Source organism: Calliphora vicina, chromosome 4 (genome assembly GCF_958450345.1).
Source record: "Calliphora vicina chromosome 4, idCalVici1.1, whole genome shotgun sequence".
In the NCBI taxonomy this organism is placed as follows: Eukaryota; Metazoa; Arthropoda; class Insecta; order Diptera; family Calliphoridae; genus Calliphora; species Calliphora vicina.
In genome coordinates, this window is record NC_088783.1 from 7,396,243 (window position 1) to 7,414,523 (window position 18,281).

At 26.7% G+C, this 18,281-nt stretch overlaps 2 protein-coding genes across 2 annotated transcripts; one reads left to right on the forward strand and one right to left on the reverse strand.

Moving 5' to 3' along the window:
• The first annotated feature begins 8,541 nt into the window (after positions 1–8,541).
• On the forward strand, positions 8,542–10,291 carry Or13a (Odorant receptor 13a). Its single transcript, XM_065508069.1, has 5 exons — positions 8,542–8,906; positions 9,122–9,574; positions 9,646–9,853; positions 9,911–9,979; positions 10,085–10,291. Exons 1-5 carry the CDS (start codon positions 8,542–8,544, stop codon positions 10,286–10,288), a joined length of 1,299 nt encoding a protein of 432 aa, XP_065364141.1. The 3' UTR covers positions 10,289–10,291.
• A 14-nt stretch (positions 10,292–10,305) lies between these two features.
• Positions 10,306–12,194, reverse strand: LOC135957343 (UPF0415 protein C7orf25). Its single transcript, XM_065508071.1, has 5 exons — positions 12,006–12,194; positions 11,607–11,933; positions 11,253–11,535; positions 10,574–10,845; positions 10,306–10,508 (listed from the first exon to the last, which is right to left on the reverse strand). Exons 1-5 carry the CDS (start codon positions 12,162–12,164, stop codon positions 10,431–10,433), a joined length of 1,119 nt encoding a protein of 372 aa, XP_065364143.1. The 5' UTR covers positions 12,165–12,194; the 3' UTR covers positions 10,306–10,430.
• Positions 12,195–18,281: the final 6,087 nt, after the last annotated feature.

Sequence of the window (18,281 nt, forward strand, 5' to 3'; positions counted from 1 at the left end):
GTATCATAATACCATTGAGCCCTCTATTATTGATTGTTTCTTTACTGAGCATATTATTCAACTTTAACATATAAGCTAACTAATTTAATATATGAAAAAAGTACCATTAAAAGGAAATGTACCAATTTTGCTTATCCTCTTGAACACCCTCAAGTTTAAATTTGTTAGCTTTTCCTATATTATCAACGGATTTTGTTTCTATAACACTTTATAATTAATACATTAAAACCGACCGAAACCGATCGGTTTTCATGTTTTTAATACCGAAACCGGTATTAATAAAGACTTATTTAATTCAATTTGAGCTTAATTTACTAAAATCTTTATGCGGAATTATTTGTTTTGTTTTTTAACACTTACGAAATGTCTAAAACATATGCAATCAATTTATGCATCATTACAGAAACGAGTACACAAGTGTAGTGTTCCATGGTTAAAAATTTACTAGTTTGTACTTAATAAATGTCAACAGATGACAGATCAATTCTTAACATGTCATCATTTAACGGAAAATTAGTTTATAACCTCAAACTTGTGCACAATATGTAAATGAAATTTTTTAAAAAGAAAAAGCATAATAACAGCTAATAACTTTAAAAAAGTAATAAGCGAAAGGTTATTATTAAGAATTCTAATGAGTTGTATTCAAATCAAAACTTTCTGTAAAAAGTAGACTTTGCCCATTTTCACACTAAGCTAACAATTGCGAATTTGTCAATATTTGAATGAATGTCATAACCAGGGAAACCAATATATGCAAATGCATGTTTTTTCTGGTGAGTCTAATGGGCACATGGATAAGATATTTACACGTTTCAGAACTATTTAAGAATTTTGGCATCGATTTGTGAGTGCATATTTTTGCATATTTTACCCTTAAATGCATATTTTTGCATATATTTTTTTAAGAGCATAATTATGTCATATTCTTTCGTTTTTAGAGCATATTTTACTGTTTAATAGCATATTTTGGCTTTATCAAAAACAAATTTGTTCATACTTATTTTTCGTAATTTGATAAATTTAATATTAAAACAATAGCTTGCTTTTATATGTGAAATTTTGACTGTTTACTGTCAAATATCCGCCGTTTTGTTTACTACTTTTTACCAACTGCCACCAGAGCCTGTTGTTAACATGGCTTTCAGCTGTTAATTATTACGCCAACAATTTTGAAAAAATTTGTGAAGTTATCAATGCTTTGAATGCTGAGGGGTCTCAGTTTATTAACATTGCTAAAGATGCTTTAAATACACCTACAATAAAAAATGACTTAATTTTTATAACGTCAAATTTTGGATTTATTGAAACATTTATTAAAAAAACTTCAAACAGCTGGACTTACAATGATCGAACAGTATAATTTTGTGGAACAAACATTTAATAAAATACCAAATTGTAGTGTTAAAACTAATATTAAAGTAAAATTTGAACAAATAATAGGAAAAAATGAAGGATTAAAAATTATAGGAAGAATTTGTAAACAGTTTAAAGGACTTTCCTCAACACAGATTTCAAAATTAATTGTTAAAGAAATATTACCTTTCAAATTTGCTTCTATAACATCAGTTAATGTCGAAAGAACATTTTCTATGTATAAAAATGTTTTCAGATCCAATAAAAAACGATTTTTATTTGAAAATTTAAGCCAACATTTTGTATTTTATTGCAATATAACCTTAATTGAAGAAGTGACTTTATATTTATATAAAACTGGTTGATCGCCCCGGCTTCGCACGGTAGCATTTACTAATGTTAGTTCTTTACGTTTCTCCAACCCACGCACACCAGCCTGTTCTTATTTATTTGCAAATAAAATATCTAAATTTGTACTGCATACTTTAGGGAGATTTTTTATTACAGTTGACTGGACTCACAAAAAAAAGAATTTTCGAGTTTTATCCGGAATTTTTGAATATTTTTCTTTACAAACCATCTCCTGAAAATTTCGAATCGAATAAAAACAAGTAAGAGAGCTATATTCGGCCTTGCCGAATCTTATATACCCTTCACCAAATTATACTTAAAAATATTTTTTTTTTTAAATATTTTTATTTAAACAAAATCAAAATTTTTTTTTTTACAAATTGTTTTTTAATTTTTTTTTAAAAAAGTTTTTTCAAACATTTTTTTTTAAATTCTTTAATTAATTTTTTTGAAAAAAGAATTTATGACAAAAAAAATTTTTTGATGAAAAAAAAATTCGGGTTAAAAAATATTTTTTTCCGATTTTGACCCATTATATGTGCAACTTAATATGATCTTATATACGTCGTTGCAAAGTTCTTTGAAATATCTATCATTAGATATCCATATTGTCTATATTAATGACTTAGTAATCCAGATATAGTTCAAAAATAGGTCAAAAATCTAGGTTGTCCTAGTTTTTTCCTTATATCTGAGCCATTTGTGGACCGATTTTCTCGATTTTAAATAGCGACGGAGCCGAAAGAATTTTGGAGATATTGATGTATGAATCGTGTATGTAAGTTATTTGGGGGCTTCGGAAAGTTGATTTCAACACACAGACGGACAGACGGACATGGCTATATCGATTCCACTATCTATAACGATCCAGAATATGTATACTTTATGGGGTCGCAAATGAAAAATGTGGAAATTACAAACGGAATGACAAACTTATATATACCCTTGCCACTCATGGTGAAGGGTATAAAAAATCAGCCAAATCGCTCCAGCCGTTCTGACATTACATACATGGACCATTTCATTTTTATATATATAGATATCATCAAAAAATACCTCTCGATGCCTTTTCATAACTTAAATTCCTATTGTTTTTATGTTGTATTTATTTTTTGTTGTACTTGTTTTATTTCTTGTTATTTTGGTTTACTTTATGTTACTTTACCTTTTTAGAAATGAATTGTGTTGATTTTTTAAACAAATTTATATTTTTTTGTTAAAAATTATGTAAAATTTTGTTTTTTTAAGAGCATATTTTTTAAATTTTAAGAGCATATTTTAAAGTTTTTACTGCATATTTAAAGCGCTTAAAACGCCTTTTTTAGAGCATATTTCCGGTTTCCCTGGTCATAACATTCATAATTATAAGTAATTTTGTTACATTTTGATTTACAATCGTGTAAGTTTAGCTTACTCGAACTTAACTATTAAAATATACCACCAAAAATCCCTTTGTTTTGCTTAGTCCAAACGAGTTGTATAATGAAATATAAGACAAACATTCAAAATGTTTAATAGATATCCCAGTTGGAAGTATGTATGTATTCTTTCAACATTCCAGAAATGAATGAAAAATGTGATATTTAAAGAGGTAAACAAATAATGAGTTATTACCTGCAAACATGTAACAAAAGTAATTCAAACTTTTGTAATAAAATGTAAAGTGATAAAAAAATATATATTAACAACTCCAAAAAAAACACAAAGAAGAAGCAACCAACTTCAAGACCCTTTTCATACCCCACTGAAATAAAGAAACCACATCTTTACTCACATCCACTATGGTGGAGGGTATACACAAAATGTATAAAGAAAAAATAATAAAATAAAACCACTACCAATTGATAAGTTATTGATTTAATGAGTTTATTGCAAAAGGAAAAAGTTTTAAGCAAAAATAACAAAAAAATAAATATGTTAAATTATTTCATGTTTCAAAAAAAAAACAACAACAACAACTATACTTATTAAATAAATAATTACAATTATTTATCTGAACAAACCAACAAATTTGCCATTATTATAACTTATAACATTATTGACAAAAAACAAATATTTTCCATCAAATTTAAAATTAAAAACAATTCATAGATTTGTGGTATTTAATTCATATGTATGTATATTATTTGAATAATTAAAAGAAATTTTATAAGCTCATCAAAATTAAAGAATTGTTAAGTCTTTAAAGATTATAAATTTTGTTTTAAGACAAATCTCTAAGAAGTTGCAGTAAATGTAATACCAATAACAGTCATATTAATGCAAAGATACAAGTTTGATAGAAATTTAGAAAGATAATGCTGAATCCGAAAATTGATTCCAAATTTGGCTCATATACTGTTTTCGCAAAAGTGGAACTTTTCATTGAACCTCCTTAAAGTATGCAATAAGAAATATTTTATATTTTGTCACACAACTGCATGTACACATGCATGGGTGTGTCACTTGTTATGCTGAATCCGAAATTCGACACCAAATTTAGCTACGACAAAGTTTTTATAAAAATTTGATAAAATATTTTCTTAAAATTTAACACTGATGTTAAAGTATGCAGTAAGAAATCTAATGAAAACTGTATTTATTTCATAAATATATTTAAATAAAAATATAACAAAACAAAATATATATGACTTAAAAATGAGGAGGGATTTACAATAGATAGTAACTTATACATATGTCGTTTTAAAGGGTTCATTTTTGTCATTTATTGAACATTATAGCTGTAAATGAATCATTCATTTTTGAATTAATTCGCGAATTATTCATGCACTGAATTACAAAATAATGAATTGAATGAAATTTGAGTCAATTCAAATGAATTTGGTAAAAATTAATGAGCTGTTTTTCTATAGCGAAAGAGTACTTTGAGTGGAAATTTAAAACGTCCACTCAAATCACTCGTTCGCTATAGAATAACAACACATAATTTAAATTCATTTCCAACTCAAATGTATTTGTAGAATGAATTGCAATTCGTTTCTAATTCAAATGAATTTGTCAAAGTGAATTGCAATTCATTTACAATTTAATTGATTTTGAATTAATTCAAATGAATTATAAAAAAGAATTCATTTACAACTCATTTCAATTGAATTGATTTTGTAAGTAAATCTACTGTAATCCCTGTCGTTTTGCTATTCAACTAAATTTGTACGTAAAAGACAGCAAGCATTACACGAGTTTTGTATATCATTTAGTCTAGGTAGCGGAAGAATAGGAATTGAATTATTAGCTACCGGCGAAAATCCTATCAAAATGGAAAAATTTTGTTTATTTGCTATCTATTATGAGCTGCTGAAATCTGGTCAGACCATTACAGGGAACTGTGCCGAACGCAACTGATTCGTTTAAAGCTAGCATTGACCGAAAAACGCCCCGAATATGCGGCCAGACATGAAACCGTAATATTCCATCATGACAACGTTGCAATAGCTGTTAACAAGTGTTTATCATGATTAAATGAGAGAAATTCAACCCAATTATGAATAAAAAAATTCGCCGGTAGTTTTTTCCTATTGTTCCTATTCAATGGGAAAAAACTCCCGGGGAATTTTTTATTCATGTTTATATCACTGATACTTTTTAGATATTTTTTTGTCCATCACTTTAAACATTTTGGAAATTCTGAGACACAACTGAGTGTGTGATGTTTATAGACAAATTTAAAGGAAATAAGATATTTCTTAAATTTACTGTTAAGTTCTTATTGAATGAAAACTTAACAAAAGAGATTTCTAAGTCAAATATTTTTTATTGAAAACCATAAAATCTTTCATCTTTACTTCACCACAAAGAAAAAGAAAATCATTTTATATAAATCAAACTATATTTTATTAGAAAAATTTTGTTAAAACAAGTTAATGAAAAAGAAAAAACAAATACAAAGAAAATCTGTTAGATATTTTAAACTTATGAAAATCAAAATAAAAATGTAATCTTTTTTTTTTAATAAAAGATTTTAAAAAAGATATAAAAACCAAGAAACAGAAATAATAAAATGAAACAAATAATAAATGGAGATTGAAAATAATACCACAAGAAAATACTAGCCACTTTAAATAAAAATAAAAACAAATATATATACAGTTAAATAATATGGTAAAATAGTAATAATAACAATAAAATAAAACAAAACAAAAACATCAAGTAACAATTAAGATACAATTTGCTTTAAAAACATAAATAATTACTAAAAGATTTGCTTGATTAAAAATTAACAGAGAAATGCAAAAAAACAAAACAAAAGCCAACAGATAACAATGAAAAAATACATGAAATTGTAAAAACAAAAAGAAAACTTACATAAATACATACTTACATACATCCATACCAAGAAAATACTTTTTCGTAAAACTTCTTAAAACCAAACAACACAAGACATAAACTCATATTACAATATCAATAATTATAATAAAAATAATAAAAACTAATAATAATAATAATGATAATGATAACTTAATAATACTAATAAAGATTAAAATAATTAAGTAATACGAGTATAATAGTATAAAATCATCTTTTGAATTTTCATCTATTTCAAATTTAAAAAACAAAAAAAAAAACAAATTAAAAATTAAGCAAATGAAAAGTTATTTAAACAAAATAGTAATTGGCAATAAATAAGCGTTATTTTATAATTTTTATTGTTTTCATTTATAAATGTAAATTTTTTAATGTCTAATTCGGGTCTGTGTATAATTATTTTTTTTTGTTTGTTTGTTTTAAAAACATTTTATTTCATAAAGTATTTAACTTTTAATGTGTGTACTATAAATTCGATTTAAAATTAATTTATAAATAATATACATACCTAAACGATTAGTTAAAATTTAGTTGTATTAGTTTGTTAAACTACTTATATTTTAATTATCTAAACTAAATATTAAAACAAATATATATATATTTAATAAACAAATAATATAAAACAAAAATAATTAGAAATTCATTGTATTCATTTGGGAGTATGACTTAAAAATGCAGGATTTTTTTTACTTTTAGCTTTAATTTTGAAACATTTGTACAATATAAATTTATTCAAAGTATTGGCCATTGTTATCTATGACCTTTTCCCATCTTTCTGGGAACACATGGATTCCGCGCCAAGATATCTTTTGAGGCCAAGAACGAATCAAGCCATTTTCGAATCAAGCCATACTCTGTTCTGAAGTGGAGCGTATTCCAGAGAGAGCGTTCAGCATCGATTGAAACAAATAGTAGTCGGACGGGTCAAGGTCTGGACTATAAGGCGGATGAGTCAAAACTTACCAACCTGCTCTTTCTAAATAGTTTTTAACAGGTATTGCAACATGAGACCAAACGTTGTCATGATGGAATATAACGGTTTCATGTCTGGCCGCATATTCTGGGCATTTTCCGACCAATGTTCGCTAAAAACGAATCAGTTGTAATATATAGGATTCTTTTGATTCCACAAAATACAGAGCATTACCTTAGCGCCATGGAGATAATTGGCCTTGTTGTCCATTCGACTGGTTGACCGGGCTATACATACGATCTCTTACGCTTCGGGTTATTGTAATTGATCCATTTTTTATCGCAAGTAATAATTCGGTGCAAGCATTTCGGATTTAAAACCGATGAAACACATTCACCATAAGGTTTGATGAGCAATCGGTTATATTTGATAAAAGGTCATATTTTTAAAAACAGAAATTGCGGAATATAGTTTTCAAAAAAAGTTTCCATTGTATTGTCACTCACTGTATCTTGATCCTTGATCTTAGCTTCACATAATCTTCAAAATTTCTGGCGAAGTTATTGAAAAATAGCTTAATTTTTTGTTCATTGTTTTGACGAAATTCTCAAAGATCCCTTGCTTATGTGCAATTGTGGAAGTATCTTTTTCTGTGGGATAATTTTCCAAACATATTTTGTCGATTCTCGCCACATCTTAAGCTACGTAAACAATGTTGTCATATTCACTGTAAAAACTGTAAAAATATTACATCATTTCCTCTACTCTTTCGCCAAAAAATACAGTTGTATCCGCCTTCAAAGTTTATTGTAATGTATTAAAAAAAACATTTGTTTTGGCTCTACAGAAAATGTTTAAATTTTGATTTGACTCTCTTTAGAAGAACCAGTGCTATATGATTTAAAAATTATGATTAAGTCGTTAAAAAAAGTATTAATATTAAGTTATTGAATTGAATATGGCTATCGTTTTCTTGGGTTTGATGAATTATTTTAATTTTGAAACTGAACTAAGTTTTAATGGTATAACCTGCGAAAGATTCTTTACTGGGAAAATACAAATTCTTGTGAAGTTTGGTTGGCATTGATACCATATTTTCCAATATTAAATGCATGAAAAACCTCCTCCCACATATTACACGCAAATTTTACAAACAAAACTCTAGCTTCCATATAAAAAATGGAAACTACAAAACACACAATTAATGATTCCATTTTGCCCACCATTAAAAAACATAATTTATTTCTACTCGAATGCTACTTAAAGAAAAAGACAAAATGTAGAAAATAAAATAACATCAAAGGCCTTTTATTAAATTACAAATAAACAGCCCATTTTTAATTAAGAATTCCCTTTTTAATGTTTTTGAATTTCTTCATACCTGTAGAGAGTTAATTGTAAAACAATCAAAATATTTATAAGTTCAGCAGCACAAAAACAAAAAGAATTTTTAATCATGTTTACCCACAATAATCGTACTGATTTAATACTAAAATAAAAACAGAAAACAAAAACCAAAAATGTATATAAATACCACAATTAAAATGCAAGTATTTAGATATTTAAAAAACGGCCAACTAACTTATTGTAAACAACAAACGGAAAACTTGGGAAGAGAAATGTTTAATCCCACACCGAAAGGAGATCCTAAATATCGTATACCACGCCAGTGTATTTGGTTAAAAATGAATGGTTCTTGGCCATTTGATTACGATGCTGAGCGGGATTTTTACAATTCGCATACCTTGTATGGCATGTTGTATTCGATTTGGTCGTGGTATATTATTTGCTCGGTGGGCATAACAATTGGTTTTCAAACGGCTTTTTTAGTTAGTAATTTGGGTGACATTATGATGACCACCGAGAATTGTTGCACCACATTTATGGGTGCATTGAATTTTGTGCGTTTGCTTCATATGCGTCTAAATCAACGCTCATTTAGGGAGATCATACAACAGTTTGTGGATGACATATGGATACCTAAGTAAGTGGAGTTATAAATATGAAATCATAAAATATGACTAACAGTTCTAAAGTTAATAACAGTTTTACTTAAGGAATTTTACAAACTAAATCGAATTTCGAAATTCTGTAGAACTTCAAACTTTGTATTATCAAATTTTTAGTTTTGTACCAATAAGTTTTAAAATATAAAAGCATTTCCAAATATCTACTTTATTTAATAAAACTTTCATGCAGAAAATACAATCCTTATATAGCAGCCGAATGTTCCAAGAAAATGAGAACTTTTCGCATTATGACTGTCTTACTAAGTTGTTTGATTGCCATGTATTGCGTTCTACCACTCGTATTACTATTTTTTGATGTAGGATTAGATGCCGAAGAGAAGCCATTTCCCTATAAAATGTTATTTCCCTATAACGCTCATCGCGGTTGGCGTTATGTGGTCACTTATATATTCACTTCGTTCGCCGGAATTTGTGTGGTGACCACACTCTTTGCCGAAGATTCAATATTTGGTTTCTTTATAACGTACACTTGTGGCAAATTTAAAATACTACACGAACGCATAGACAATATTGTAATAGATGCTTATCAATTGGCTAGAAATAAACAAGATGAGAATGAAATTCAAAAGTTGTATATATGGCTACTAAATAGAATTGCCTACGATCATAATAAATTAATAGAGTAAGTAAAATTAATGAATGAATATGTAGTATATAAAATTGAAATCAAAGATAATTTATTTATTTTATTAGATTTTCCAATCGTTTGGAAAATTTCTTCAATCCCATATTATTAATGAATTTCACCATATCATCGATATTAATTTGCATGGTGGGTTTTCAGTTGGTGACTGGCAAGGACATGTTTATAGGTGACTATGTCAAGTTTATAGTTTACATTTCATCCTGTCTCTCTCAACTGTATGTTTTATGTTGGAATGGTGATTCTTTAATACAACATGTAAGTAAATTTATTTAATTAAAACACATGTAATGTGTCTTTGTTATACTTTCCAAGTCTACAGAAACTGCTCAACATTTATACGATTGCAACTGGGAAGGTGCAAATATTAATTTAACCTCTGGCATTACCAGATATCAAATGAGTAAAGAAGTTCTAAAAAACGGCAGTATGAAACTAAGCGAAAGTTTAAAAACTCAAAATAAATGGAAGGAGTTGTGTAATATTTACTTTATACCAGCTAATAAACAATTCAGACAAAATTTGGAAATCATGATCATGTGCAGTCAAAGACCGGTGAAAATAACAGCCTTGAAATTTTCCACTTTGTCCTTGCAATCATTTACAGCCATATTGAGTTCATCAATGAGTTATTTTACGCTTTTGCAAACAGTTTACAATGAAAACAAAGAGGAATTGGATCATTTGACTTAAAAAAAAAACTTAATAAATTTTATTAACTATCAATGAATAACTTAACTATATTTTACGTAAATAACAAATAAATATTTTAATATTTCATTTCACAGTTTACTTTTTATTGCATTGCAGTCATTTTTCTATTTATATACAAATGTTATACGGGCGTGGCAGTTTCCTCTTTAGCTTCCGTTAAGGCTCGGGCTTGGTGTGTAAACACAGGCACATTTATACCCTTTAATATTGCGGTATTTTAGTATTCTGGTCAATTTAATTCAAGTCCATATTAATAATACTAACCTGCATTTTAGCTGAACGCACAAAGGCTTTATTTGAAGTCACCGTTACCGCTTTCATGTGCATACCAAAGGCAAAGATTAATAAACTTCTTTCATTGATTTTACCACTATATTTGATGGTAGCCAGTTCTTCTGGTATTGTTGTTACATCAGTTAATATTTCTATACGTTTTGTGAGCACATCGGCTCGTTGTTTCTCTTGTGGTCCACCAAGTAGAGAAACAATGTCTTGGAAAGATTTATAAGCTGTTTTACAGCAAATAAGGCGTTTATCTAAACATGGAAAATAAAAAAAGTATTTCCACTATATTAGTAATTTGAAAGAATTAATTCTTAGTTCAATTTTCAAAATAAAATTAAATATATTCTATTTAAAGCAATTCATCTTAATTCCTTAGTACTACAAATGATTCTATTTTTCTTCAATTCAAATCTATTACAAATAAGCTAAAAATCTGTGTGAAGAAAAAATATTTTAATTCAATTTGGATTAGATTTGAATTAACAAAAATTTATTAATATAAAGGTGTAATGACTTCTATTTAAATAAAAGCCTTTGAATGAAGCTAAAAAATTAGATTTTGGGAATGAACATTAATTTTGAATTATGATTTTAATTAATTCGAAACTCTGTTCAAAAGTAAGAAAACTATTAAATAATAACTAATTATAAATCGTACCCATAAAAAGTTTATCCAAAATAGGTTTAAGTGGGCATTCTCTTTCCTTCTCCGCTTGTTCGGTCAAAATAGGTTCATGGAATTTCCAGTTGCAGCTGCCATTACAAACGTTACTGATATATGCCAGCAAAGTGGTAATATCCAAATTTAAAGTACTAACATTACTGAGATCTGAACTGTCTATTACTTCTGACGGCTGTTCCAATGAAGCAATTTCAATACCCTCCTCTTGCAAAGCTGTCAATAGTTCATTTTCAATTGTTTGACTAAAATAAAAAACCACCTGAAAGAAATATCATAAAATATTATTATAATTAGCAATATCTTAAAAAAAAAAAATTTTAAACACCTCACCTTGGGACACTTAAACATACATAAATTTTGGGATGCAGCTTCGACAAATTCTTGAGCTTGATCTAAAATACTTCTAGCTCCATAACTAGCTTCACCACGGGCAGCATCTGTTAAGGACTTGGAGTTACGCGCAATTGCTTTAATCCATTTCAGGCCATTCTCACACACAATATCAACTCTTAAAGGATTTTCCCGATAGTCTACGGCAAATCCACAATCTACATGAACAACATCCCGTTGACGTTTTAAAATTTTCACCAAGAATTCGTAGTGAGTCAAATTACTACATTGTACGTGATTTATTTTTAAAGTTTGATTCTTAATGACCTCAATAATTAATAAATAAAATAGATTTTTTAATTTAAAATTTAATTATTATGCACACTCATTCATACTTACTTTTTGCAGGAATTTGATTTCCTGGTAGATTTTTCTTTGCACCTTTTGTACTCCTGGTATTTCGCTAAAGTCTTCCAAATGTTTTATAAGTTCGTTACCCAATAAAATTTTTTCTTCAGCTTTTTCCAAAAGTTCTGAAAAGGGTATGTCTTGCTCCATATTTTTTATTATAATATATTTATTTATGAGTTTCTTGAAAAAAAAACTAACAAAAACCCAACAAAAGCACAGCTGTTTGATTAATTCAACAGCTGGTACTTCTTCTTCTTACAAAATTTAAATACTAAGAATTGATAACAACGGTATCATGCCAGGGATGAAACTCTTGGTACAAATGTTATTTTATTAAGTACTAATTCTTAAACGAAAATACAAATACACAAATTGTATTTCTGAATCTATTATATTTATCCTACAATACAAAAATGATTCGAAATCGCATTGTTTAGAAGAAAACATAAACTGCTGCAACAATCATATTGTGCGACCAGAAGTTCTAGCTGAAAAATATACGATAATAAATAAATAATTTCACCAGACTATAGCACAGATAATTATTTTTTTACTTAACATGTTCAGAGGCTATAACTGACAAATTCAGTTACAGCCAACATAAAAAAACAAATTATATGTGGTTTTTGTAAAAGTTGGACTTGTTGTAGAATCACTCCAATAATGCAAATCAAAATCGATTTTTTGATACAAAATGTAAAGAAATCTAAAATTGCTTATAATTCGTAAACTAAAGGGTTTAGAGCGATAATAATGAAAATCTGTGATCACTCATATTTCCCACTAAAAATCGATATTTTTATTCAAAATTCAAAGAAATCTAAAATTGCTTATAATTTGTAAACTAAAGGGTTTAGAGCGATAATAATGAAAATCTGTGATCACTCATATTTCCCACTAAAAATCAATTTTTTCATACAAAATTCAGAGAAATCTAAATTTGCTTATAATTTGTAAACTAAAGTGTTTAGAGCGATAAAAATGAAAATCTGTGATCACTCATATTTCTCACTAAAAATCGATTTTTTCATACAAAATTCAAAGAAATCTAAAATTGCTTGTAATTCGTAAACTAAAGGGTTTAGAGCGATAATAATGAAAATCTGTGATCACTCATATTTCCCACTAAAAATCGATATTTTTCATACAAAATTCAAAGAAATCTAAAATTGCTTGTAATTCGTAAACTAAAGGGTTTAGAGCGATAATAATGAAAATCTGTGATTACTATATTTCTCACTAAAAATCGATTTTTTCATACAAATTTCAAAGAAATCTAAAATTGCTTATAATTTGTAAACTAAAGGGTTTAGAGCGATAAAAATGAAAATCTGTGATCACTCATATTTCCCAATAAAAATCGATATTTTTTATTCAAAATTCAAAGAAATCTAAAATTGCTTATAATTCATAAACTAAAGGGTTTAGAGCGATGATAATGTTAATCTGTGATCACTCATATTTCCCACTAAAAATCGATATTTTTATTCAAAATTCAAAGAAATCTAAAATTGCTTATAATTTGTAAACTAAAGGGTTTAAAGCGATAATAATGAAAATCTGTGATCACTCATATTTCTCACTAAAAATCGATTTTTTCATCAAAATTCAAAGAAATCTAAAAGTGCTTATAATTCGTAAACTAAAGGCTTTAGAGCTATAATAATGAAAATCTGTGATCACTCATATTACCCACTAAAAATCGATATTTTTTATTCAAAATTCAAAGAAATCTAAAATTGCTTATAATTCGTAAACTAAAGGGTTTAGAGCGATAATAATGAAAATCTGTGATCACTCATATTTCTCACTAAAAATCAATTTTTTCATACAAAATTCAAAGAAATCTAAAATTGCTTATAATTCGTAAACTAAAGGGTTTATAGCGATAACAATGTAAATCTGTGATCACTCATATTTCCCATTAAAAATCGATATTTTTCATTCATAATATAAAGAAATCTAAAATTGCTTATAATTCGTAAACTAAAGGCTTTAGAGCGATAATAATGAAAATCTGTGATCACTCATATTTCTCACTAAAAATCAATTTATTCATACAAAATTCAAAGAAATCTAAAATTGCTTATAATTCGTAAACTAATGGGTTTAGAGCGATAATAATGAAAATCTGTGATCACTCATATTTCCCACTAAAAATCGATATTTTTCATACAAAATTCAAAGAAATCTAAAATTGCTTATAAGTCGTAAACTAAAGGCTTTAGAGCGATAATAATGAAAATCTGTGATCACTCATATTTCTCACTAAAAATCGATATTTTTTATTCAAAATTCAAAGAAATCTAAAATTGCTTATAATTCGTAAACTAAAGGCTTTAGAGCGATAATAATGAAAATCTGTGATCACTCATATTTCCCACTAAAAATCGATATTTTTTATTCAAAATTCAAAGAAATCTAAAATTGCTTATAATTTGTAAACTAAAGGGTTTAGAGCGATAATAATGAAAATCTGTGATCACTCATATTTCTCACTAAAAATCGATATTTTTTATTCAAAATTCAAAGAAATCTAAAATTGCTTATAATTTGTAAACTAAAGGCTTTAGATAGATAATAATGAAAATCTGTGATCACTCATATTTCCCACTAAAAATCGATATTTTTTATTCAAAATTCAAAGAAATCTAAAATTGCTTATAATTCGTAAACTAAAGGCTTTAGATCGATAATAATGAAAATCTGTGATCACTCATATTACCCACTAAAAATCGATATTTTTATTCAAAATTCAAAGAAATCTAAAATTGCTTATAATTCGTAAACTAAAGGCTTTAGAGCGATAATAATGAAAATCTGTGATCACTCATATTACCCACTAAAAATCGATATTTTTTATTCAAAATTCAAAGAAATCTAAAATTGCTTATAATTCGTAAACTAAAGGCTTTAGAGCGATAATAATGAAAATCTGTGATCACTCATATTACCCACTAAAAATCGATATTTTTTATTCAAAATTCAAAGAAATCTAAAATTGCTTATAATTCGTAAACTAAAGGCTTTAGAGCGATAATAATGAAAATCTGTGATCACTCATATTACCCACTAAAAATCGATATTTTTTATTCAAAATTCAAAGAAATCTAAAATTGCTTATAATTCGTAAACTAAAGGCTTTAGAGCGATAATAATGAAAATCTGTGATCACTCATATTTCTCACTAAAAATCGATATTTTTCATACAAAATTCAAAGAAATCTAAAATTGCTTATAATTCGTAAACTAAAGGCTTTAGAGCGATAATAATGAAAATCTGTGATCACTCATATTTCCCACTAAAAATCGATATTTTTTATTCAAAATTCAAAGAAATCTAAAATTGCTTATAATTTGTAAACTAAAGGGTTTAGAGCGATAATAATGAAAATCTGTGATCACTCATATTTCTCACTAAAAATCGATTTTTTCATACAAAATTCAAAGAAATCTAAAATTGCTTATAATTCGTAAACTAAAGGCTTTAGACCGATAATAATGAAAATCTGTGATCACTCATATTTCTCACTAAAAATCGATATTTTTTATTCAAAATTCAAAGAAATCTAAAATTGCTTATAATTTGTAAACTAAAGGCTTTAGATAGATAATAATGAAAATCTGTGATCACTCATATTTCTCACTAAAAATCGATTTTTTCATACAAAATTCAAAGAAATCTAAAATTGCTTATTATTTGTAAACTAAAGGCTTTAGAGCGATAATAATGAAATTCTGTGATCACTTATATTTCTCACTAAAAATCGATTTTTTCATACAAAATTCAAAGAAATCTAAAATTGCTTATAATTCGTAAACTAAAGGCTTTAGAGCGATAATAATGAAAATCTGTGATCACTCATATTTCTCACTAAAAATCGATATTTTTCATACAAAATTCACAGAAATCTAAAATTGCTTATAATTTGTAAACTAAAGGCTTTAGAGCGATAATAATGAAAATCTGTGATCACTCATATTTCCCACTAAAAATCGATATTTTTTATTCAAAATTCAAAGAAATCTAAAATTGCTTATAATTTGTAAACTAAAGGGTTTAGAGCGATAATAATGAAAATCTGTGATCACTCATATTTCTCACTAAAAATCGATATTTTTCATACAAAATTCAAAGAAATCTAAAATTGCTTATAATTTGTAAACTAAAGGGTTTAGAGCGATAATAATGAAAATCTGTGATCACTTATATTTCTCACTAAAAATCGATTTTTTCATACAAAATTCAAAGAAATCTAAAATTGCTTATAATTCGTAAACTAAAGGCTTTAGAGCGATAATAATGAAAATCTGTGATCACTCATATTTCCCACTAAAAATCGATATTTTTTATTCAAAATTCAAAGAAATCTAAAATTGCTTATAATTTGTAAACTAAAGGGTTTAGAGCGATAATAATGAAAATCTGTGATCACTCATATTTCTCACTAAAAATCGATATTTTTTATTCAAAATTCAAAGAAATCTAAAATTGCTTATAATTTGTAAACTAAAGGCTTTAGATAGATAATAATGAAAATCTGTGATCACTCATATTTCTCACTAAAAATCGATATTTTTCATACAAAATTCAAAGAAATCTAAAATTGCTTATAATTCGTAAACTAAAGGCTTTAGAGCGATAATAATGAAAATCTGTGATCACTCATATTTCCCACTAAAAATCGATATTTTTTATTCAAAATTCAAAGAAATCTAAAATTGCTTATAACTTGTAAACTAAAGGGTTTAGAGCGATAATAATGAAAATCTGTGATCACTCATATTTCCCACTAAAAATCGATATTTTTTATTCAAAATTCAAAGAAATCTAAAATTGCTTATAATTTGTAAACTAAAGGGTTTAGAGCGATAATAATGAAAATCTGTGATCACTCATATTTCTCACTAAAAATCGATATTTTTCATACAAAATTCAAAGAAATCTAAAATTGCTTATAATTCGTAAACTAAAGGCTTTAGAGCGATAATAATGAAAATCTGTGATCACTCATATTTCCCACTAAAAATCGATATTTTTTATTCAAAATTCAAAGAAATCTAAAATTGCTTATAATTTGTAAACTAAAGGGTTTAGAGCGATAATAATGAAAATCTGTGATCACTTATATTTCTCACTAAAAATCGATTTTTTCATACAAAATTCAAAGAAATCTAAAATTGCTTATAATTCGTAAACTAAAGGCTTTAGAGCGATAATAATGAAAATCTGTGATCACTCATATTTCCCACTAAAAATCGATATTTTTTATTCAAAATTCAAAGAAATCTAAAATTGCTTATAATTTGTAAACTAAAGGGTTTAGAGCGATAATAATGAAAATCTGTGATCACTCATATTTCTCACTAAAAATCGATTTGTTCATACAAAATTCAAAGAAATCTAAAATTGCTTATAATTCGTAAACTAAAGGCTTTAGAGCGATAATAATGAAAATCTGTGATCACTCATATTTCTCACTAAAAATCGATATTTTTTATTCAAAATTCAAAGAAATCTAAAATTGCTTATAATTTGTAAACTAAAGGGTTTAGAGCGATAATAATGAAAATCTGTGATCACTCATATTTCCCACTAAAAATCGATATTTTTCATACAAAATTCAAAGAAATCTAAAATTGCTTATAACTTGTAAACTAAAGGGTTTAGAGCGATTATAATGAAAATCTGTGATCACTCATATTTCTCACTAAAAATCGATTTTTTCATACAAAATTCAAAGAAATCTAAAACTAAAGGCTTTAGTTCGATAATGATGAAAATCTGTGATCACTCATATTTCCCACTAAAAATCTATTTTTTCTTATAATTTTTGCTTATAATTCATAAACTATATGGTTTAGAGCGATAATAATGTAAATCTGTGATCACTTATATTTTTACCATAAATGGCTTTTTTCATACAAAATGCAAAGAGTTCTAAAATCGTATACTAATGGGTTTACGTATTCAAAGAAAACTTAGGCAACACTATTTTTGAATGTATTCCTAAAGAATCGAAAGTAAATATCAACAGGTTTCAATTTACTTATAAAAGAAAACAACCACCCAATTTATGTATTTGGGAATCAGTAACAGGTTGTCAAAACAACCAATTGTTTAGATTCAAATTCATCTTACAGGTTTTCAAATACTTTGCCTCAATAAAATTAATTAGAACTTCGTTGCCATAGAGAATACATATAAAACAAATTTATAAATAATAATAAATATTGAAATTACTTCAAAAACGAACATTTTAT